At 35.5% G+C, this 25,270-nt stretch overlaps 1 protein-coding gene across 1 annotated transcript in view; it reads right to left on the reverse strand.

The window, feature by feature from the left end:
- Positions 1 to 25,270, reverse strand: part of ATF7IP2 (activating transcription factor 7 interacting protein 2) — a 75,780-nt gene that overhangs the window by 18,633 nt on the left and 31,877 nt on the right. The window contains exons 7-9 of the mRNA XM_082669579.1: positions 8,093 to 8,163; positions 6,927 to 6,988; positions 6,422 to 6,488 (exon numbers count right to left, since the gene is read on the reverse strand). Of these exons, the coding sequence (XP_082525705.1) occupies positions 6,422 to 6,488; positions 6,927 to 6,988; positions 8,093 to 8,163 (200 nt within the window). The remainder of the gene's footprint in view (positions 1 to 6,421; positions 6,489 to 6,926; positions 6,989 to 8,092; positions 8,164 to 25,270) is intronic.

The raw sequence follows: 25,270 nt of genomic DNA on the forward strand, positions 1-25,270 counted from the left end.
ACCATCTTCTCGGTTTGCTGTTGCCATTCCTTGACCCAACAATTCATCTCTTGATTTATTGGCCTGTTGTGCAGCGAGCAGTATGAACTTGGTCTTGGTAACATTCTCAATCCCTCTCACTGCTGGCCCCATGAAATCACAGGTCTGTTGTCACTATCGATTGGCCTTTTCTAGAATTTGACATAAAGCAAATCACACAGTATGTACAATTCTTTTGCCCAACATTTTGTTTCTGAGATTCATCAATGTTGTTGCATATAATAATATTTTGTTCATTTTTATTGTTGAGTAAGTAGTACTTAGCTGTAGAGATAGATATGCCACAACCTATTTATCTATTGATGGACATTTGGACTGTTTATACTTCAGTGCTATTATGAATAAATTGCTATGAACATTTGTGTAAAAGTCTTTGTGTAGATGTAGGTTTTCATTTGTCTTGGATAAATACCTAAAGGTGGAATAATAGTGTCATTTGCTAAGAGTATAGCTAATGTTTTGAGAAACTGCCAGACCACTTCCAAAGTGATTTCACCATTTTACACTCCTACCAGCAAAACATGAGAATTCCAGGTAACTCCACATCCTCACCAACACTTTGTATATTTTCAGTTGTTTTCATTTTAGCCATTTTAGTGGATGTGTTGTGGTATCTCATTGTGGTCTTAACTTCCCTAATGAATAACAATGTTGAGGATGTCTTGTGTTTATTTGCCATCCCCATATCTTCTCTAGTGAAGTGTCATCTACTTGCTTTGGGTTTAATTTGCTCTTTTTAATGTAGAATCTTAGATTATTCATTTTAGACTTTCCATTTTTCCTACTATAAACATTTAATGCTAGCAATTTCCTTCTAAGCACTGCTTCAGCTGCATTCCTCAGATTTTGATATGCTGTGTTTTCATTTTCATTCAGTTCAAATTTTTTTTTTTTTTGCGGTATGCGGGCCTCTCACTGCTGTGGCCTCTCCCGTTGTGGAGCACAGGCTCCGGACACGCAGGCTCAGCGGCCATGGCTCACAGGCCCAGCCACTCCACGGCATGTGGGATCTTCCCGGACCAGGGCACGAACCCATGTCCCCTGCATCGGCAGGCAGACTCTCAACCACTGCGCCACCAGAGAAGCCCCAGTTCAAAATATTTTTAAACCTTCCTTTTGATTTCTTCTTTGACTCATGGGTTATCTAGAAATGTAATCTTTAGCTTCCAAATATCTAGGGATTTCCCAACTAGCTTTCTATTACTAATTTAATTGTATCTGTAATCATACAGAGTATGTTCTCTAAACTTTTACATATACTGAGACTAGTTTTGTGGTCCAGAACCTGATATGTTTTATATGCACTTAAAATGAATGTGTATTCTTTTGTGGCTGGGTTTGAGCGTTCTATAAATGTCAAGTAGGTTAAGTTGGTTGATAGTATTGCCCAGGCTTCCAAAATTTTACTGACTACATATTATATCAATTACTGAGAAGGCAGTGTTGGAACCTCCAATTATAATTGTCTACTTATAATTTCAGTCCGATCAGTTTTTATATCAGGAATTTTGAAGTTCTACTATTATATGCATAAATGTAGGTTTAGTGTGTCTTTCTGATGAAATGATTGCTTTACTGTTACGAAACAGCCTTCTTTATCCCTGGTAATATTCCTTGTTCTGAAGTCTATCTGATAATAATATAGTCACTCTAGCTTTCTTATGATTAGTGTTTGTATGCTTCTTTTTGTTTTTTGCGGTACGTGGGCCCTCACTGTTGTGGCCCCTCCCGCTGCGGAGCACAGGCTCCGGACGCGCAGGCTCAGCGGCCATGGCTCACAGGCCCAGCCACTCCACGGCATGTGGGATCTTCCCGGACCAGGGCACGAACCCGTGTCCCCTGAATCGGCAGGCGGACCCTCAACCACTGCGCCACCAGGGAAGCCCTGTTTGTATGTTTTTGCATGGCTTATCTTCTTACGTCCCTTTAATTTTAACCTATCCATATATTTATATTTAACATACATCATGTAGTTGTCACATAGTTGGGTCTTGTTTTGTTACCCAGTCCAACAATGTGTGCTTTTTAATGGAGTGTTTAGACCCTCTATACTTATTCTAACTATCAATATGGTTGGGTTTAAATCTACCATCCTGTAATTTGTTCTCTATTTAGTGTCATTTGTTCTTTGCACCTTCTCTTGGATTGAGTATTTTAAAAATTCCATTCTACCTCCACTATTGGTCTATCAGCCATACTTGCACTTAAAAAAATATTGCTCTAGGCACTGCCGTATGTATGTATCTAGTATCTTTAATAACGTATAGTCTATCTTCAAATAACATTATACTACGCACAATGTAACACCCTTACAGCCAGCATACTTCCATTCCTCTGACCATCTTTCACACTACTGTTGGCATACATTAGCTTCTACATAAATTATAAACTCCAAAACATACTGTTACATTCCTCTGTGTAGATCCACTTTCCATCTTATATTTTCCCTTTGCTTGAAGAACTTCCTTTATTTTTGACAGTGAAGGTCTACTGGCAACAATTTTTGTTTATCTTAATAAACAGAAGTCTTAATTTTGCTTTCATGTTTGTAAGTTATATTAGCTGGATATAGAATTCTAGGTTGACAATTATTTTCCCCCAGCCTTTTAATAATGCCATTTGATTTGTTTTGCATAGTTCCAATTGAGATAACTGTGCATTCTTTGTTCTTCCCTATATATCTTATATACATGGTGTCTTTCTGATTGCTCTAAAGTTGTTGCTGTTAATCACTGGTTTTCAGGAACTGATTATGATGTTCCTCGATGTGGTTTTCTTTGTATTTATCCTGCCTGCAGAGTACTGAAGTTCTTGGTTATGGTGGGCTTGTACTTTTCATTAAATTTGTAAAACTTTTGACCATACATGTATGTTAGACCACTTGATATTGTCCCACAGTTTACTAAAGGTCTGATTCCTTTTTCCCAGTCTTTTTTCTTTTCTTTTCATATTCTTTCTTTAATTTGTATAGTTTCTTTCCAAATTATACAGTCATGTACTATTTCTTCCAGTATACCAATTTGTTTTTCTTTCTCTGGTGTTTAATAATATTTATTAAATATATTTATTAACATTTAATTAATTAATATTTATTAATATAATAATATTTATTCCATTCACTGAACTTCAAGTATTTTTATTTCATTTGGTTCTCTTTTATATCTTTTATTTCTCTTATTATGTTCATGTTTTCCTTTAAATCTCTGAGTGTACTTCTATCAGTTCTTTTAAGGTCCTTGTCTGTTAATTCTGTCAACTGTCATTTCTAAGTTTGTTTCTTTTGACTGATTTTTCTCCTGGTTATGGATTCCATTTTTCTTCCTCATATCTCGAGTGACTTTTTAAAATTGGATGATGGATATTATGAATTTTACATGGTTGTGAGTTGAATTCTGAGTTTGGTTTTATTAGGGCAATGCTAGAGTTGCCTTTGCTCTAAGATGAGTTTACACCCGTATATTCAGTAAGAATCTACCACAATGGCTGGTCAGACCTGAAACATTTCCCGCTGCTGTTTGAGCTCTGGAAATTGTTTAGTGTAAAGGTCCTTGGTCATTCTCTGCCCAGACTCATGCAATTTCACTCTGCATGTGTGACTTAATATTTCCGCAAAGACTCAAAAGGACTCCTATGCTAACCTCTTGGAGCTCTTTCTCCAAGTGGCTTCCTCATCTGATAGTACTCTTCCCCTCATTCCAGTTGCCTCAGCCTCTCTGAATGCCAATCTCTCTTTACCTCAGCAAGACAGCCATTCTCTGCTTGGGATCTCCATCAGTGCACCACAATCTAGGAAGAAAGCTGGGGCAGCCCATAGGGCTCATCTCATGCATTTCCCTTCTCTCAGGGACTGCAGTCCTGTACTGCAATATCTAAAAAATTTTTTCTTATATCTTGTTTAGTTTTCTACTTGTTTACTGAAGAAAAGTTAAGTCTGAGCCCACTTACTCCACCATGACTCTACATATATACTTTTATAACTTTTTTCTCTTGTTATATTATTAACATGTTTACATCAATACATATACTTCCTCAACATTATTTTTAATGGTTGAATATGGTTGTACCATATAAATCTAATTTTTGTAATTAATTCCTTATTCCTAGAACTTTAAGGGTTTCCAAAGTTTTATATTTCATGAATAGCACTGCAATGAACATTTTCGTATTCCCCTATACTTTATTTTCTTCAGGTAACTATTCAAAGAATTGAGTCACAAGGCTTGCATATTTGTAAAGTTTTGATATTGACAGAATGTCTTCCAGAAAGATTAATTTACACTCCTATTCACAGTATATAAACTTACATTTCTTTTAAAACTATTTAGTGGAAAATCTGCATTAATTCAACCCTTTTTTTTTGGAACATATGTTGTGTGCCAAGCACTGTGCTAAAAAGATGAAAACATACAGATTAATAAAAACATTAATGCTGCTGAAACGAATTTCAAGTCCTTTTAGGAAAACAGATATGTACAGAAACAATGAAATAAAGGTATAATATAGGCATGCACAAAATACCAAGGGTAAGGAGAGCAAAGATGACAATTTCTGCCAGAACAGTTTGTCACAAGTGTCTAAACTGAATATTGCAGGATGAGAAGTGGGGTCATCAGACAAGCCTGGGGAGGTACAGAGGGGAGAGCACTCCTGGCAAAGAGAACAGGATATGTGGTGATGGCAAGGAGAGAAGAAGCACTACCTACTGAGAAGCCATCAAAGAAGAGGTAAGGAATCTGTAGAAGATAAATCTAGAAACATTTTCAGGGTTTAAGTCATTAAGAATTTTGTATATCTTGTTAAAGAATTTGGATTTTATCCTAAAGACAAAAACATAACCAGATTTGGATACAGGAAATAATATTTTAGTGGCAACTTAGAAGATTCATTAAAAGCAGTAAGTTAGGACAGAAATATTAGTTATTAAGTTATGGCAATAGACTACAGATTATAGAATTCTGAAATAAGGAAATATATGGACTACATCTGTTAGCTTTTCGGGAGACAACTGATGAGCTTGAAAGCTGACTACACAGTGGAATGAGGCATATCTATGAGTCAAAAGTGACTCTTACTTCCGGCTTGAGAAACTGGATGAGTTGGTGATACCATTCATCAAGCCTGGGAATATGAGAAACGGTCCAAGTTTCATCTGACTAACTAACTATACCCTTATTCAGAACTGAACATTTTACAAGACAGATTCACATTCACATTATCATGAGTTAGCATCATGAATTGGCATGATTTATCTTTCCAACTGCTCGATTTCAAAGTGAATCCCCCCTCAACCCCATTACAGGTATAACTTATTTTATCAAGCACTGAATGAATCTATGTTTTTATTTTACTGCAACTCGAATACTGTATCGTGTACTTTAAAAAATATTTAGTAATCTTAATTGTTAATATTAATGTTAAAATTGTTAATCATTAATGATACTTCATTATGGACTCCAATTTCATTTTTTAATTCATTCTAATCTTCATGAAATTGGAAACTGAAGGGTTTTTTGATTCTATCATGGGGTGCCTAAAGATTCCAATGGTTCCAACCTTTGTTTGGATCCACAGTTGAGATCAGAGAATGAATTGGACTATATAGTTCCTGTAGTAATCTCCATTTTTAAATATTAATTTACTAATGCTAATAAGTGGAATCAAATATTTCATCAAGAGTACCATAAACATTCAAGTGCAACTAAGAGATGAAACCTTATGATTGATTACCAGCCCCAGAAGACTCTATTTTACTTCTTTTTGTTTAAATCTGAGAAAGAGGGCACTGCTGTCACTCTCCCTCTGCATTTTCATGTTATGCCCTAGCATCCTCTCACAGCCAGTATTGCTATGGTTAAGGAAAAAAGTGTGTCTCACAGGTAGAAAAGAGATTTCTAATAGTCCCAAGCAACCCAGATGTCTTTCAGTGAGTGAATGGATAAACCATTACACATCCACACCATGGAATGCTAGTCAGCAATAAAAAGGAATAGTTACTAAACAACTTGGATGACCCTTGGGGGAAATTAAGCTAAGGGAAAGAAGCCAATATCAGAAGGATACATATTACATCACATTTATATAACATCCATGAAACAACATATAATTATAATAGTGAGGAACAGATTAGTGGTTGCCAGGGTTTAGGGACTGGGAACAAACTCTTAAAAAAATCCTATAAAGGGATAGCATGAGGGAACCTTGTAATGATAGAACAGTTGTATAATTTGAGTGTGGTGGCAGTTACATAAATCTACACACGTGATAAAACTGCATAGAGCTACTAAATACACACACTAACACACACAAAAAAACTTCATAAATGGGTCAAATGTATTTTGAGTTGTTACCCTTCCCTCTTTCTTGAAAAAGACAAATCCTTTACCTGTGTTGCAGTGTGACAGGCCTTCTTTCGTTAGATCAATCACAGAATCAAGTTTCTTCTCTTTAGCCTGAAAAGTTGTTAAAAAATAAGATTTTGCCTCAACAGAAAATGTTTTTAAAAAATAAAACACATATCATTTAAAATTACTATTTAGAAGCTAGAGATTGAACATTCTATAAGTCTTACAGCTTAATTTAACTCTACTATGAAAGAGAAGCTCGTGAAATACTATATGGTTTCTGTGAATATAACTAAGCAGAGTCTAAATGAGTTAATTTGGTAATAAATATGGTTGTGAAATACGTTTACCATTAGCTGTTTGCTTTTTAATGTTTAAGCTGGACTGAAACCTGGTCACGCTAACTAGGAGACATTAATTTCTCAGAGAATGAATCTCCCAAAGAATGAATGACAAAGATGAGTCATCCAACATGTAGCAACACTAAAGTTCCTAGAACTAACGTATTCAAATAAACAATATTCAGAGACAATATTTAATACCTACCATAGCTTCAGTTTCAGCATCAGGTGAATTGTTAGAATTTCCTGATGTAATTTTTCCAGTATCTGAAAGAAAATTATTAAAATATGAACATTTGACAAGTTTATTAACTATTAAATATTTATGGACTTTATAATATGTGAATGCTGAAACAATAATAATGGGGATGCTACTTAACCATTATATAATCATGGTTGTAACTCAAAAATGTAACTCAATCGACTTTACTTATTCCAAAGACCAATGAACCAGTCCAAAAAAAGCAAACTCTAATTTTGGTTCAAAAGATTTTTTCCTTCTCTAACTTTACAGCTATATTAGTAACTCTTTTTTGAGTATCTATCTGTAAACCACTATAGCATTTGAGGAAATAACTTGGAAATTTACACATTTTTTATTCATAGTATCTTTAGACTAGACCACCTGAGATGGCTGAGGAGGATTCTTCACAGAACCAGTAAAAGCCTCAGATAAATGCTTAATATCCCTTAACTATCTGATTTACAATGTTAACAGCCCAAATCATAGTGGCAATTAAGTAGCTATATAAGTGCAGACAAAGCTTTCTGAAATTAAGATGCAAATTAAAGTCTCTAATGTATATTAAAAATGAAAAGGAAATGGGGAATTTTGAAGGAGAAATTATGAGGCAAAAAAGATAGCTATTTTAAGGGAAAGGAAATTTATTGGAAATCTAAGGTTAAAGATTTTTACATTAAGTGTAATGAGAAACTCTAAAGAGTAACAGAAGTATTATTTATAAAAGTTTAAAAAAATCAAAGATACTAAAGATTAGACAAACTAGTAGACTATAACTCGATAAAACAAAAGACAAACAAAAAATAAACCATCACTATCAGCAACAAGACCAGAGTAAACAAGTACAAATAACGGATATGAAAGGTTAAGTAGTTTTATAATTTACAAAGCCATTAAACACAGTAAAGAAACAAAAGGCCATAAATTGATAAACACAAAGTTAACAAGAAACCTCAATTTTATTAAGCAATCACTGATTTATTCAGGTAATATTAATCACAGATATAAATTAAACATTTTTGAGAGTAGAATTAAAACTTTTATTTTATTAAAAGATAATATTCAATTCTCTATTTTAAACAAATACTGATTTGAGGCTTTCTGATTTGCTAGGTCATATTTTAAGATACCTGTTGGATCTGATGTAATTGGAGTTGTCAAATTAGGACTTTCCACAGAAATCAACATGATATCATCTTTACTGAAATAAATAAATAAATAAATAAATAAAATAAACGTGATTATGCTGAGATGTGCAATCAATGGTTTTAATTCTTCTAATTTAACATTTCATAACTGATATGTTTTAATCTAACAATGGGGAGGATGTGGAATGAAAATGATAAAACCAAGTACCCAAGAAACCCTGTGTATAGCCAATTATTTATATGACCGAAAGTTCATGATATACAATAAACATAGACCCTTAACAGTAGAGGGCTTCCCTGGTGGCGCAGTGGTTAAGAATCCACCTGCCAATGCAGGGGACACAGGTTCGAGCCCTGGTCCGGGAAGATTCCACATGCCACGGAGTAACTAAGCCCATGTGCCACAACTACTGAAGCCTGCGCACCTAGAGCCTGTGCTCCACAACAAGAGAAGCTACTGCAATGAGAAGCCCATGCACTGCAACGAAGAGTAGCCCCCACTCGCCGCAACTAGAGAAAGCCCGCGCACAGCAGCAAAAGACCCAATGCAGCCAAAAATAAATAAATTTATTTAAAAAAACTTAATAGAAATCCATTTACAATAAATCCAAATGTATGAACTATAAGTATTCAACATATATAAATGTACAAAATATACAAAAGTCACTCTAGCACATATACTTGCCTTCTTGAAAATGAAACAATGTATAAAAGAAACTGATTAAAACCTTGTTACTGATGTAGAACTATAAAAAATAAAGATATTAAAAAATTAATTCTGCCACTACTCTATATCACTATAGTAGCAATATTTACTATGCAATGATGATAAAGGATGCTGATTATGGTTACAGAATATTCTGAGTCATGAGACTGTCTTTTGCTCCCATTTGACCCCGACTCCACTTTTTTGAATGTGACATTTAAAATCAGAATTTTTGTTAAAAAAACCTTGACACAAATTTCAGTAAGCCCATTTAATTTGCTACATGAATTTTCTACACACAGGGTTGTACCATTTTCTCATAGATGTTTTTAATTTTTAGCCTTTGTATTTGGCCTATGATCCATTTCAAGTTATTTTTGTGTATGGTGTAAGAGTTGAGGTTCACTTTTCCCCTCTGGTTATTTCAGCAACAGTTGTTGAAACAACTCTCTCTTCCCCATTAAATTACCTTGGCATCTTCGCTGAAAACCAATGGACTCTATATATACTCTCTAATTTGTCCATTGATTTATATTTCTATCCTTATGCCAACACCATTCTCTTAATTACTATAGCTTTATAGTAAGTCTTGAACTCAGGTAGTGTATGTCTTCCAACGTTGTTTTCTTATAACACTGTTTTCACCTTCTAGGTCTTTTGCATTTCATACAAGTTTATGATCAGTTTGTTACTTTCTACAGAGAAGGATGCCATGATTTTGTTTAAGGGTGCATTAAATATACAAAACAATTTGGGTGAAGTGATATTAACAATGAATTTTCTGATTTGTAAACATGGCATATCTCACCATATATTTATGGCATATCTCACCATATATTTATATTTCCATTAATTTTTCACAGCAATATTTTGTACTTTTAAAAATTATTAACTGGGGTTTTTTTTACAGCAGCTTTAGGTTTACAGCAAAATTGACTACAGCGTTTTCCCATATACCCCCTATCCCTCCCACACACAACCTCCCACACAATCCTTTGCCAGTGGGTACTGCTGTTACAACTGATGAAACTACGTTAACATCATTACCCCCAAACTTCATAGTTTACAATAACATTCACTCTTAGTGTTAGGATATTCTGTGGATTCTGACAAGTATATAATGACATGTAGCCACCATTACAGTATAATAAAAAATAGTTTCACTGCCCTAAAAATCCCCAGTGCTCTGCCTATTCATCCCTCCCCACCAACCTCTGGCAACATTTGATCTTTTTACTATTTCCACAGTTTTGCCTTTTCTAGAATGTCATATAGTTGAAATCATACAGTATACAGCCTTCTCAGATTGGCTTCTTTCCCTTAATAATATGCATTTAAGTTTCCTCCATGTCTTTTCATAGCTTGATAGATCTTTTTTTTTTAAGCACTAAACAGTATTCCATTGCCTGAATGTACTGGGTTGGTCAAAACGTTTGTTCGGTTTTTTCCGTAACATGGATCTAGTAGTGCTTAGATGTCTTTAACTTCATTCAAAACAATTTTGTTAGATTGTATTGTGTCAGCTGCCATATCAGCATGCATTTTAAAAAACTTATCAAAATTGGTAAATTTATGTGAAGCCATTTTGATATTGATGGAAGAAAAAAGCAACATTTTTGGCACATTATGCTTTATTATTTGCAACTGAAATGCAAAAAAAGATTTGTGCAGTGTATGGAGAAGGTGCTATGACTGATCGAACACGTCAAAAGTGGTTTGCAAACTTTCGTGCTGGAGATTTTCTTGCTGCACGATGCTCCACGGTTGGGTAGACCAGTTCAAGTTGATAGAGATCAAATCAAGACATTAATTGAGAACAATTAATATTATGCCAGGCAAGAGATAGCTGACACACTCAAAATATATCAAGCGTTGAAAATCATTTGCACCAGCTTGGTTATGTTAATCGCCTTGATGTTTGGGTTCCACATAAGTTAAGCAAAAAAAAAACTTCTTGACCGCATTTCCACGTGCGATTCTCTACTGAAACATAATGAAAACATTCCATTTTAAAAACAAATTGTGACGGGTGATGAAAAGTGGATACTGTACAACAATGTGGATGGAAGGGATCGTGGGGCAAGTGAAATGAACCACGACCAACCACACCAAAGGCCAGTCTTCAACCAAAGAATGTGATGATGTGTATATGGTAGGATTGGAAGGGAGTCCTCTATTGTGAGCTCCTTCTGGAAAACCAAACAATTCCAACAAGTACTGCTCCCAATTAGACCAAAAGAAAGCAGCACTCAATGAAAAGCATCCGGAATTAGTCAACAGAAAATGCATAATCTTCCATCAGGGTAACCCAAGTCCACATGTTTCTTTGATGACCAGGCAAAAACTGTTACAGCTTGGCTGGGAAGTTCTGATTCATCTGCTGTATTCACCAGACTTTGCACCTTTGGATTTCCATTTATTTCACTCTTTACAAAATTCGCTTAATGGAAAAAATTTCAATTCCCTGGAAGACTGTAAAAGGCACCTGGAACAGTTCTTTGCTCAAAAAGGTAACAAGTTTTGGGAAGATGGAATTATGAAGTTGCCTGAAAAATGTCAGAAGGTAGTGGAACAAAATGGTGAATATGTTGTTCAACCAAGTTCTTGGTGAATATGAAAAATGTTTCTTTTATTTTTACTTAAAAACCAATGGAAACTTTGGCCAACCCTATACCACATTTGTTTACCCATTCACTTACTGAAGGGCATCCTGGTTGCTTCCAAGTTTTGGCAGTTATGAATAAAACTACATTTTATATGATTCCATTTTCTCTCCTTTCTTAGCAAACTACACTTCTGTATTTAGTGGTTGCCCCAGAGTTTGCAATACACATTGACAACTAATCCAAGTCAATTGTCAAATAATACTATACTGCTTCACAAGTAGTACAAGTACCTTATAATAACAAAATATTCCTAATTCCTCTTTCCTGTTCCTTTTCAATCATTGCTGCCATTCATTTCACTTATATATAAGTGCGTGAATGCAGCATGCACACACACACACACACACACACACACAAACACAAGCATACATAATCAAATACATTGTTGCTATTAATTTGAACAAACTCTTGTCAGTTAAATCAATTAATAATAAGAAAGATAAAACATTCTATTTTATCTTCACTCATTCCTTCTCTGATGATCTTCCTTTTCTTTATGTAGATCTGATTTTCTGACATACTATTTTCCTTCTCCGTGAAGAATTTTTAACATTTCCTGCAAGGCAGATCTACTGGCAACTAATACCCTAAATTTTTGTTTGTCTGAGAAAGTCTTTTTCCTTCACCTTTGAAAGATAATTTCACACTGTAAAGAATTTTAGGTTGGTTAAGTTTTGTTCTTGCAACACTTTAAATATTTCACTCTACTTTCTTCTTGTTTGCATAGTTTCTAAGGAGAAGTTGAATGTAAGTCTTACCTTTGCTCCTCTACACGTATGGTGTTTTTCCTTGGCTTCTTTCAAGATTTTAGCTTTGATTTTCTGAAGTTTAAATATGATATGTCTAGGTGTACTCTTTTAGGTATTTATCCTGCTTAGTATTCTCTGAGCTTCCTGGATCTGTGGCTTGGTGTCTAACATTAATTTGGGAGAAATTCTTAGTCACAGTTACTTCAAATATTGCTTTTGTTCCTTTCTTTTTTCTTCCTGGAATTCCCATTATGCATATATAACTCCCTTTGTAGTTGTCCTAAGTTTTTGGATATTCTGGGTTGTTTTTGTCTTTTATTTTCTCTTTGCTTTTCCATTTTGGAAGTTTCTATTGTCAGATTCTTAAGGTTGTTGATTCTTTCCTCAGCCATGTCTATTCTACTAATGAGCCCATCAAAGGCTTTCCTCATTCTGTTAGTAGTTTTGATCTCAACCATTTCTTTTTCTTAGAATTTCCATCTCTCTTCTTACATTACCTAACAGTTCTTGCATTTTGTCTACTTTTTCCATTAAAGCACATTAATCATAGTTTAAAAAAATTCCTGGTCTAGTAATTTGAACATTCCTGCCATATCTGACTCTGGTTCTGATGCTTGCTCAGTCTCTTCAAATTGTGTTTTCTGGGTTTTAATATGTCTTTTTTTTATAATATGTTTTTAATATGTAACTTTTTGTTGAAAGGTAGACATGATGTACTGGGTAAAAGGAACTATGGTAAACATGCCTTTAGTAATGTAGTGGTAAAATGTGGGGGAAGGGGAAGCATTCTACTAGTCCTATGAGTAGGTCTCAGTCTTTTAATGAGCCTGTGCCCCTAGAGTATGAAATTCACTAATGCAGCCCAGTCTCCATACCCCTCTTAGGTGGGACAGGATGGCTAGAGGGGGCTAGAGTTGGGTATTTCTCTTCCTCCATGTGGAAGGCTGGAGGGAGTAGGTATTAGATATTTCCTTTCCTCCAGGTAGGTTAATCTCTGGTAATACTTTCTCCTGATGGCAGGCCTTGTTAAGAACAGAGTGCTCTGGTGTATTTCAAAAGCTTCTTTTTATCTTGCCCCCTGCTGGAAGCATGAGAGGATTTTTCTTCAATATTCACTGCAAAGATCAGTAGAGCTCTAGAGGTAAAACTCACAAAATTGTGCCCCTCCCTTACCTGGACCCCCCGCCCCTTGGAGTTTTTATCTCTGAGATTTATTTACTCTGAGCCTCCAGCAATTACAATTTAGGTTTCCCTACCCCAGCAGTGGTTGCCACGGAGGTTTTTGCTCCACTTCCAGGGCGTTTTGATTCTGTTTCCACCTGTTTCTGTCTCCAAATTGGGTGTCAGTAGTTTGCTCTATGACCTTACTTCTCTGGTGGATCAAAGAAGAGTGGTTTTTTTCAGTCTATTCAGCTTTTACTTGTTAGTATGGAGTGATGACACCTTACAGGCTGGACCAGAAATCTTGTTTTGGAGTTAGGTCTTATATGTATTTTGGTAATTTACCCCTATGAATATCATACTCTGATATTACTGTAAATGGTATTAATTTAAAATTCCAACTGTTTGTTGCCTGTACACAGAAATACTACAGACAACCAGTATTATAACATATATATACACACCACATAGTACAAAGGAATAGTGTGATATATACATACATATATACCCTACATAGAAACAATAAAATATTTTATATTTATCCACATATTTATAATTTCCAGCACGCTTCATAACTTTACCTTTGTATAGATCCAAATTTCCATCTGATATTATTTTCCGTCTACCTGAAGAAACTCCTTTAGCATTCCCTGTAGTGCAATTTTGCTGCTGATGGATTCTTTCACTTTTTTTGAGTATGAAAAAGTCCATTTTCTTGTACACGTCTGAAAGATATTTTCACTGAGTGTAGAACTGTAGAAACTGTAGACAGTTCCTCTTTTAATGATTTAGAGATGTCTCTCCATTTCAGTACTTTAGAGCTGTCTCCTTTTCCACATCTCTAAAGTTTGAATAGTTTACAGTGAGAATTCTCATCTTATTTTTTGTTCCTTTCTATGTAATGTGTCTTTTCTCTCTGGCTGCTTTTAAGATTTTGTCACCATTGATTTTTAGCAGTCTGGTTATGATGTGTTTTTCCTTTATGCTTCTGCTTAGCTTTGTTAACCTTTCTTTCTTCCTTTCTATTTATGGGTTTAGAATTGGACAAATTTTAGATATATTTTCCTGCCCCCCTGCCTAGTGATGACTTCAATGATATATACATATATTAGACTACTTGATACTGTTCTACAAGTCTCTGATGCTCTGTTCATTTTTTTGTTAGCCTGTTTTCTCCCCATGCTTTTGTCTGAACAGTTTCTGGTATTTCACTGATATTTAAAAAGCCAGTAATTATTCTGTTATTAATCCTATCCAATGTACTTTTCACTTTATTGTCTTTCTCATCTCTAGAAGTACAATTTGGGTCTTTTTTTTTACATCTTCCATTTCTATCACGTTGACATTCTCCTCTATGTTGTTAGATATGAATAATATACTGATAATTGCTATTTTATGTTGTCTGCTAAGTCCAACAACCATATTAATTCTGTTTCTATCATTTTGGTTTTCTCCTTGTTATGGGTTACTTTTCATATTTTGCATGCTTGGTAAGTTTTTATTAGATGTCAGACATTGTTAAATTCACACTGTTGGATGATGTTTCATTCTATCAGAGTGTTGGACTTTGTTCTGGCATACAGTTAAATTACCCATGATTAGTTCTGACTCCTTTGAGTCCTTTTAGCTTTCTGGGGTAGGTCCACTGGAGTCTTTTAGTCCAGAATTAATTTAGCCTCACTACAGCTATACCCATCCAAGGACTCTACCTGTTGGTGCATGCTAAGTCTCTTCACTACAGCCAGTGAGAAAGCAAAATGTTCCCAGCCCTGTGCAACCTCCAAAAAATGTATGGCCTTCTTCTTTTCAGTGGTTCTTGACCCAGCCTCTTGTAGTTTCATGCTTTGCACATATAGATCTGTATTCAGCCAATGATTCAAGGGGTTCCCTTTGCAGATCTCCAGAGCTCTACCTTTATGCAATTACCTCTCTTGCTTTGCCTCACAAATTCTAGATAATTCATATTCTCCAATATCTGATCTAAATGCACCAAGACCAGCAGGCTGTTTGGGCTCCTCCCACCCCTGCTTTTCAACTTGGGAAATGCCTCCAGGCAGAACTGGCACAATGGTAGGGTGCATTTCTTTTGTTTCTTTTCTCACAGGGATCATAATTGTGTGCTCCCTGTTGAACAATGTCTAAACACAATTTCTTTTCTTTAGTCTAGTTTTCTGTTTGTTTACAGCAAAAGAACAATTCCTGTGCAGTTAATACTTCATGAGCAGAAGGATACATTTCCCACACACTGATTTCCATTTTGTGAAATCAACTGTTTTTCATGTACCCTTTTAAACAAATTCAATAATTTTTTCCATATCAAATTTATCAATAAAAGATTCTGACAAAAGCTATTATTTCTAAGTTCAATTAACAACAAAAAAGTTCAGATCTAAATTTTATCAATAATATTTTACTCTTCTACTCATTTTTGGCCTTTAACACAGCTTACAAAGTTTATTTTGTATATACTTTTTTCTACTAGTATTCAATAATAGTCATATAGTGGATGAAAGACTAATAGCTGTATTTATTTTGTTGCTTAACTACAACTATAAGCAACTCTTTTCATTATACTATAGTCAAAATCTCTTATCAATCTCAAAATTCTTCATTTAATATTTCTATATTTCTAATGTTTTAAATATCTTTATTTGCTGCTACAGTATATCAAATATAATGTTATTAAGGAGTCTAAGACATTAAGCAGAAAGACTAAAAATCAGAGTGAAATTTTTGGCAATCTCATTGGAATTTTGGGCTGAGGAGGTAAAGGTAAAGATTTAGAAGCCACCGAGGCGGAGAGGCCCTGGTGAACACTCCAAGCTTTCAGCTGGAATCCACTAAGGGCTACATCTTAAAAGCCAGAGTGAAGTAGATATAGGAGACTTACCAAAATAACAACAGGCCTGAATTTATACCATTACCTGAGCAGATTAGGTGACCAGGCCCTACTCTACCTGCCAGAGAACAGAATAAATCTCGTCTATAGAAAGATATTATTCAGAGCCTCACCAATTCTTCAGAAACTATCAAGCACACTAACAGACAGAATCAAATGACTAGAAACAGAGAAAAACAATAGAAACATATGTACAGATGATTGAGGTACTGGAGTTATAAAACAAGGACATAAAAAAAAACTGGGCTTCCCTGGTGGCGCAGTGGTTGAGAGTCCACCTGCCGATGCAGGAGACACGGGTTCGTGCCCCTGTCCAGGAAGATCCCACATGCTGCGGAGCGGCTGGGCCCGTGAGCCATGGCCGTTGAGCCTGTGCGTCTGGAGCCTGTGCTCCACAATGGGAGAGGCCACAACAGTGAGAGGCCCACATACCACAAAACAAAACAAAACAAAACAAAAAAACCCCAAAAACTATGATGAATAGTTTTAAGAATACTGAGGAAAGATGGGAAAATAGTCAAAACCAGATGGAACATTCATCAGAAAAGCATAATCTATGAAAAAAAAGACTACACTGAAATTAAGAAGAGTCAATACATATAAAGGCACTATTATGAAAGTGGAAAGACTTGGAATGGGAAAAGATACTTGTTGTCAATATATCTGATAAAAAACTTAAGACAGGCAACTCAAAAGAAAAACATGCAAAAGTCTTAGAGAAACTTTATGAAAGAAGATATCCAAATGACTAACAAATATAAAAAAAGTGCTTAATTTCATTATTAGAAGGAAACAAATTAAAACGAATACAGGCATACCTTAGAGATATTGCAGGTTTGATTCCAGACCACAACAATATTAAGCGAATATCTCAATAAAGTGAATCACTTGAATTTTTTAATTTCCCAGTGCATACAAAAGTTATGTTTACTATACTATAGTGTGCTGTATACTATAGTCTATTAAGTGTGCAACAGCATTATGTCTAAAAAAACAATACATACCTTAATTTTAAAATATTTCATTGCTAAAAAATGCTAACCATCATCTAAGCCTTCAGTAAGTTGTAATCTTTTTGTTGCTGGATGGTCTTGTGTTGATGCTGATGGCTGCTGACTGATCAGGGTGGTGGTTGCTGACGGCTGGGGTGGCTCTGGCAATTTCTTAAAATAAAACAATGAAATTTGCTGCATGAATTAACTCATCCTTTCACAAGTGATTGGTTTTCTGAAGCATGCAATGCTGTTTGATAGCATTTTACCCACAGTAAAACTTCTTTCAAAGTTTGAGTCAATCTTCTTAAACCCAACCACTGCTTTATCAGCTAAGTTTATGTAATGTTCTAAATCCTCTGTCGTCACTTCAACAGTCTTCACAGGATCTTCATCAAGAATAGATTCCATCTCAAGAAACCACTTTCTTTGCTCATCCGTTAAAGTTTATCATGAGATTACAGCAATTCAGTCACCTTCAGGCTCCACTTCTAATTCTAGTTTGCTTGCTATTTCTACATCTGCAGTTACTTCCTCCACTGAAGTCTTGAACCTCTCAAAGTCATCCATGAAGGTTAGAGTAAACCTCTTCCAAACTTCTGTTAATGTTGATCTTTTGACCTCTTGCCATGAACCATGAATGTTCTTAATGTATCTAGAATGGTGAATCCTTTCCAGAAGGTTTTCAAATTACTTTGCTCAGATCCATTGAAGGAATCACTATCTATGGCAGCAACAGCTTTACAAAGTACTTAAAATAATAAGCTTGAAAGTTGAAATTACTTGACCCATGGGCTGCAGAAAGGATGTTGTGTTAGCAGGCATGAAAACAACAATAATCTCATTGTATATCTCCATCAGAGTTCTTGGGTGGCCAGGTGCATTGTCAATGAGCAGTAAATTTTTTTTTAAAATAAATTTATTTATTTTTGGCTGCATTGGGTCTTTGTTGCTGTGCGTGGGCTTTCTCTAGTTGTGGTGAGCGGGGGCTACTCTTCATTGTGGTGTGCGGTCTTCTCATTTCGGTGGCTTCTTCTGTTGCGGAGCACGGGCTCTGGGCTCTAGGCATGTGGGCTTAAGTAGTTGTGGGACACGAGCTTAGATGCTCCGCAGCATGTGGGATCTTCCCAGACCAGGGATTGAACCCGTGTCCGCTGCACTGGCAGGCAGATTCTTAACCACTGCACCACCAGGGAAGTCCCCTTTGAGCAGTAAATTTTGAGAGGAATCTTTTTTCTGAGCAGTAGGTCTCAAACATTCAGTTGAGTAAAATATTCAGTAATTCAAGCCTGGATATGCTGTCAGCCAGGCATTGTTCTTCTACTTATATAGCACAGGCAAAGCAGATTTAGCATAATTCTTAAGGGCCCTAAGATTTTTGGAATGGTAAATGAGTACTGGCTTCAACCTAAAAGTCACCAGCTGCACTAGCCCTCAAAAAGAGAGTCAGCCTGTTCTTTGAAGTTTGAAGCCAGGTATTGACTTCTATGTAGCTATGAAAAGTCCTAGATGGTATCTTCTTGCTATTTAAGGTTGTTTCTTCTACACTGAAAATCTTTTGTTTAATGTAACCACTTTCATTAACTATCTTTGGTAGATCTTCTGAATAGCTTGCTGCAGCTTCTACATCAGTATTTGCTGCGTTACATTGCACTTTTATGTTATAGAGATGGCTTCTTACCTTAAACCTCATGAACCAACCTCTGCAAACTTTTTTTTCTGCAGCTTCCTCCTCATCACTCTAAGCCTTCACAGAATTGAAGAGTTAGAGCCTTGCTCTGGACTAAGCTTTGGCTTAAGGGAATGCTGTGGCTGATTTGACCTTAAACTTTCTCTATATCAATAATAAGGCTATTTCGCTTTCTTATCATTCACGTGTTCTGGAGTAGCACTTTTAATTTCCTTCAAGAACTTTTCCTTTGCATTCACAACTTGGCTAACTATTTGGTGCAAAAGGCCTAGCTTTTGGCCTGTCTCAGCTTTCAACATGCCCTCCTCACTAAGCTTAATTTCTAGCTTTTGACTTAAAGTGAGAGACATGTAGGTCTTCTTTCACTTAAACATTTAGAGACCATTGTAAGGTTATTAACTGGCCTAATTTCAATATTGTTATGTCTCAGGGAGTAGGGAGGCCTGAGGAAAGGAGACAGATGACATCAGTGGAGCAGTCAGAATGCACACATTTATTAAGTTGCTGTCTTATACGGGTGTGGTTTGTGGCAACCCCCCAAAAGTACAATAGTGACATCAAAGATCACTAATCACAGATCACCATGACAAATCATAATGGAAAAGTCTGAAATATTGTGAGGAAAAAAAAATATTGTGAGAATTGCCAAACTGTGACACAAAGTGAGCAAATGCTATTGGAAAAATGGTGCCAACAGAATTGACGCAGGGTTGCCATAAACCTTCAATTTGTAAAAAACCACAGTATCTGTGAAGCAAAATAAAGCAAAGCACAAAGAAACAAGGCATGCCTGTATGTGATGCTATAAACATACCAGTGTGGCTAAAGTGAAAAAGGCAGATAATACCAAGTGTTGGCAAGGATATAGAATAAGAAAAACCTCATATACTCTCATTGGGAGTGTAACTTGATAGAACTTCTTTGGTATTTAGTAGTATCTATTAAACCTGAAAATACACATACCCTATGACCTACCAATTCCACTTCCAGTCAAAGGTCCAACAGAAATTTACCTATGTATATTCACCAACAAACACGTAAAGGAATGTTCATAGCAGCACTAATCATAATTTCCCCAATCTGCAAATAACTCAGATGTCCATCAACAGTTGTGAATGGAATAAGCTGTGGTATATTCATATGATGGACATTATATAGCAATGAGAATGATCAAATTATTGTTGCTAAGCAACAGCATGGATGAATCTCTTAACACATAAAGTTGGGCAAAAGAGGCAAGACACCAAAGAGTTCATTGAGTATGATTCCATTTATATAAAGGGGAAAAGTAAACAAAAACAACTTATGGTGTTAGAGGTTAGGATGATGTTTACTGAAGTCAGTGTGGTAGGGGTGGGACTTGTGACTGGCATGAGGCAGAACAGATGCCATTGGTGTTGTTTTTTGATCTGGGTGATAATTACAAAATGTGTTTACTTTTTCAAAATTCACCAAACTATACATTTACTGTTTGTGCAGTTTTCAGTAGGTATTATAGGTCAATTAACTTTATTTTAAAAATTATGTGTCTGTGTATGTATGTATGTAAAGCTGCTAATGCTTATCCTGAGAAATTCATTTATACATCTACACACTAAAGATTGGAATTCCACGAGCATTTAATGATACGTAACTTTCATGAAACTGTTCCACTGACTGCTTCCAATGATGGCTCTTTTTTTAATGAACCGTATCTGGGAGGAAAACTGAGGACACTGATGATTTTCATGGTCTTCTAGATGCACCTATTTTTCTACTTGTATTCTACCTTGGAGAAAAACTTCTGTGTCTAAAATCAGTAATTAAAATTCTCCAGGTAATGTTATAATGTAGTACATAGTTCAATAATGGGATCTGGAGACAAAACTGTCTAGGTCTAAATCCTGGCTCTGCCATTTACTAGCTCAGTGTTTGGGGGACAGGAAACTTGGTTTCCTGATCTGTTAAAGAGGGATATGTCATAAACGTGAGATTAAATAAGTGTTAATAATGAGTAGGAAGGAGCACATGAAAAACAGTGGAAAATTTCTTATAATACTATGGCTGGTAACTACTTTTTTCTCCTTTGTATCTCTGTAAACATTTCTTCACATGAAATTCAATGCAAGACATTTTTCAGACAATATTAATGTTTCATTCCATCAACACTGGTGAAGTGGTCTGTTCTTGGGTGCCTTAGACCTTGATGCTTACTTTTCCTCTTTGGAAAAGATTGCATATGAAAGCCTTTTCTTTCTATTTAAGCAAGTTCCTTCATCAAATATGTGTTCTGGTCCACAGGACTTCTCTTCTATGAGCTTCTTCAGCTCAGCTGTTACTGCCTTTCCCATTTTCTTCACATTCTAAAAAGAAAATGCTTAAACTTCTAAATCGAACCATGACTATAGACATAGAAAGTTAGTAGTGGCACTAATTCCTTCAACACTTGGGGTATCAGAAGAAACAATTATAAAGCCTCCTGGATTTCTCTAGTTATAATAATGGAGAGAAAATAGATCCAATGAAAAGAGGAGACTGGAAAATTAAAAAAACTGAAACTAAGAACTAAATACCTGAGTTTAACAGCCACATGGATACAGCTAAAGAGAGAATGAACTAGAAAATTGTAGCAAATATCCAGACAAAAGCATGGAGAACAAAATAGATGGAGTGTACACAGAAGAGTATAATTGGAATACCAGAAGGGAAGAAGAGACAGAATGGTGCAGAAGCAATATCTAAAAAGATAATATCCAAGAATTTTCCAAAGATAATGAAAGATATGAAGTCACAGATTCAAGAAAAACTATGAGCCCCAATTAGGATAAATTAATCCCCCCCCACCGCCAGCATCATAGAATATACTGATGAAAACCAAAAATATATAGACCATCTTGAAAGCAGCTGGACAAATAGACACCATCCTCAAAGAAGGAACAAGAAGATGGATATCTAACTTTTCAACAGAAATTATAGAAGTCAGAAAACAATGTAATGACATCTTGAAAGTGCTAAAAATAACTGCCAACCTATAATTCAATACCTATGTTGAAATATCCTTTAAAAATAAAGACAAGGGCTTCCCTGGTGGCACAGTGGTTGAGAGTCCGCCTGCCGATGCAGGGGACGCGGGTTCGTGTCCCGGTCCGGGAAGATCCCACATGCTGCGGAGCGGCTGGGCCCGTGAGCCATGGCTGCTGAGCCTGTGCGTCCGGAGCCTGTACTCCGCAACGGGAAAGGCCACAACAGTGAGAGGCCCGCGTACAGCGCAAAAAAAAAAATAAAGAAAAAAAATAAATAAAGATAAAATGAAGTTATTTCCAGACAAATAAAAACAAAGTTTATCCTGAGCAGAATTTTTAAAATAAATGATAAATGGAATTATTCAGGCAGATGAAAAATTATCCCAGATGGAAATACAGGAAGAAATAAAGAGCAACAGAAAGGGTAAATACACTTGACCCTTGCACAATGAAGGCATCAGAAAATCCAAGTATAACTTTCGACTCACCCCCAAACTAGTAATAGCCTACTGTTGACTAGAAGGCTTACTGTTAACATAAACAGTCGATTAACACATACTTTGTATGTTATATATATTATATACTGTGTTCTTACAATAAAGGTAGGAAAAAAAATTAAGAAATCATAAGGAAAATACAGTTGCAGTAGTGTCCTCTATTTATTGATACTATAAGTTTATGCTGTCTGTTTACAAGATGAATCGTCTGTCAGTACCTATATCAATATTGTCCTAATGATATAAATACCATAGATGTTATATGTATTACAAACATTAGACATCAAAAATGAAAAGAAAATGTGAAAAAGAAATTATTTGTTTATAGGTACTATATTTATTGAAAAAAAATCCATGTATACGAGTGGACTCGAGTAGTTCAAACCCTTGTTGTTCAAGAGTCAACAACTGTATTTGGGTAACTCTAAGTGAATGACTGTACAAAGTAATGATATTGTCTTATGAGATTTAAAATAATGTAAAACTTAAATGCATGAAACAAACAATGGGAGGGAGCACTAAATGGAGTTAAAAGTGTTCTAAGGTCAAGCATTGCCTATAAAATGGTAAAAGTAGCAATTCATATTAGACTCTAATGTTAGACTCAAGAATCCATATCATGATCTTTAGGATAACTTCAAAAGGTACAATGAAAGATGTATAATTAATGAGGTAATGGGGAATGGGAAAAAGAAATCCAAAAGAAGGCTAAAATAAGTAGAGAAAGAAACAGACACAGATAAGGGAAAAGGACCATAAAATAATGTAACAAATAGAAAACAAGTATTAAGATTATAGTTATGAGCCCACATATATCAGTAAGATTACATTAAACATAATCTAAAATTTCCAATTAATAATTATTTTCAAATTGGATTAAAAATATTCAGCTTAATAAATAATTATAAAGCTAGCATCCATGTAGCCACTACTCAGATAAATACATTTTAACCTTTTTTTTTTTTTTTGCGGTACGGGGGCCTCTCACTGCTGTGGCCTCTCCCACCGCGGAGCACAGGCTCCGGACGCACAGGCCCAGCGGCCATGGCTCACGGGCCCAGCCGCTCCGCGGCATGTGGGATCTTCCCGGGATCTTCCCAGACTGGGTCACGAACCCGTGTCCCCTGCATCGGCAGGCAGACCCTCAACCACTGTGCCACCAGGGAAGCCCCAGATAAATACATTTTAAATTATCAGCACTTCAGAAACCCACGTGCCTCCATCCTGAATCATAAATCTCCTCCATAAATAGCATTTGTGGTACTAATCCCCTTGTTTTACTCTTTAGATTTACCATCTAGCTTTGAATTCATAAATAATGTACTTTTTGCTGGCTATTTCTGAACTTCATTTGAATGGAATCATACTATTCCTTGTGTCTGCCTTTCAGTAATGTTTTTTGTGGGAGTAACATACTGTTACATGTGACTGTAGTTCCTTCACTTTCATTAATGTACAAAATTCTACCATATGGACTTACAGCAATTATTTTTCTTTTCAGCTGTAGATGGACTTTTTTTCCTCCTGGTTTTTGGCTATTATGGAAAATGCTGCTAATAAACATTCCTCTAGATATGTCCTATTGCACATGTGAACATGTCTCTAGCTAGGGTATATACCAAGGGATAGGACCGCTAGGTCAAAGGATATTCAGATCTTCACTATTTCTAGATAATGCCAAATTTTTTCTAAAATCCTATACCAATTTACTCACCCAACAAAATATTAACTAAAACCAATTCCTTTTATTTCAAAACCTCACCAATACCTGGTATTGTCAGATTTTAAAATGTTTTACTTTTCCTTACCTGATATGAAATGGTATCTCATTGTGGTTTTAATTTGCATTTCCCTGATTACTAGTGAAGATGAGCACCTTTTCATATGTTTATTTGCCATTTGGAATTCCTCTTTTGTGAAGTAGATGTACAAGTCTTTTGCCCATTTTTCTTTTGCATTATCTGGCTTTTACTCATTGATTTGTTGAAGTTCTTTATATATATTCTGGGTACTAGTCCTCTATAGGTTATATGTGCTGCAAGTATCTTCTCCCACTTGATGGCCTGTCTTCTCACTATCTTTATAGTGCCTTTTGAGAAAAGAAGTTTCTAATTTTAATGTGGTAAAATTGATCTTCTTTTTCTTTTATGGTAAGGGTATTTGTGTCTGAAGATATCTTTCCTTATCCGAAGTTCATGAAGACATTTTATGTTACCTTCTAAAAGCTTCATAATTTTCCTTTAGATATTTAGTTCCTTAATTCACTTGAGATTGATGTACAGGGATTGGACTCAGGGATCCAATTTCTTTTATATTTCTCACAATATGAACAGCAATATGAATTTACTAAAGTCAATCATTTCCCAATTGACCTGCCATACAATCTCCAACACAAATCACATAATACATTATAGGTATAGGTTTCCAGACTCTCTGTTACACAGCTCTGTTGTCTAGCACTTGCCAATATCACATTATCCTAATTACTGCAGTTTTATAATGTCCTGACATCTGATGGCAAACTCCTTCCATTCTGTTTCTCTACTTAAAGGGTATCTTGGCCTCTTAACCCATTGCATTTATATATACATTTTCGAATGAAATCAGCTTGTCAAGTTCCATAAAATTACACACTGGGAAACTGACTGAAACTGTCCTCTATAAACTAATTTGAACAAAAGTAAAAGCATTTTTAATACTGTATTGTCCAAACCATAAACATAGTACGTTTCTCCAATGAATTCTTCTTCAATATCTCAAAGTTTCGAAATTTTCTTCAGTTATTACATGCCTCGTTA

The sequence above is a fragment of the Grampus griseus genome (genome assembly GCF_964374135.1).
Source record: "Grampus griseus genome assembly, chromosome: 14".
NCBI classification, from domain to species: domain Eukaryota; kingdom Metazoa; phylum Chordata; class Mammalia; order Artiodactyla; family Delphinidae; genus Grampus; species Grampus griseus.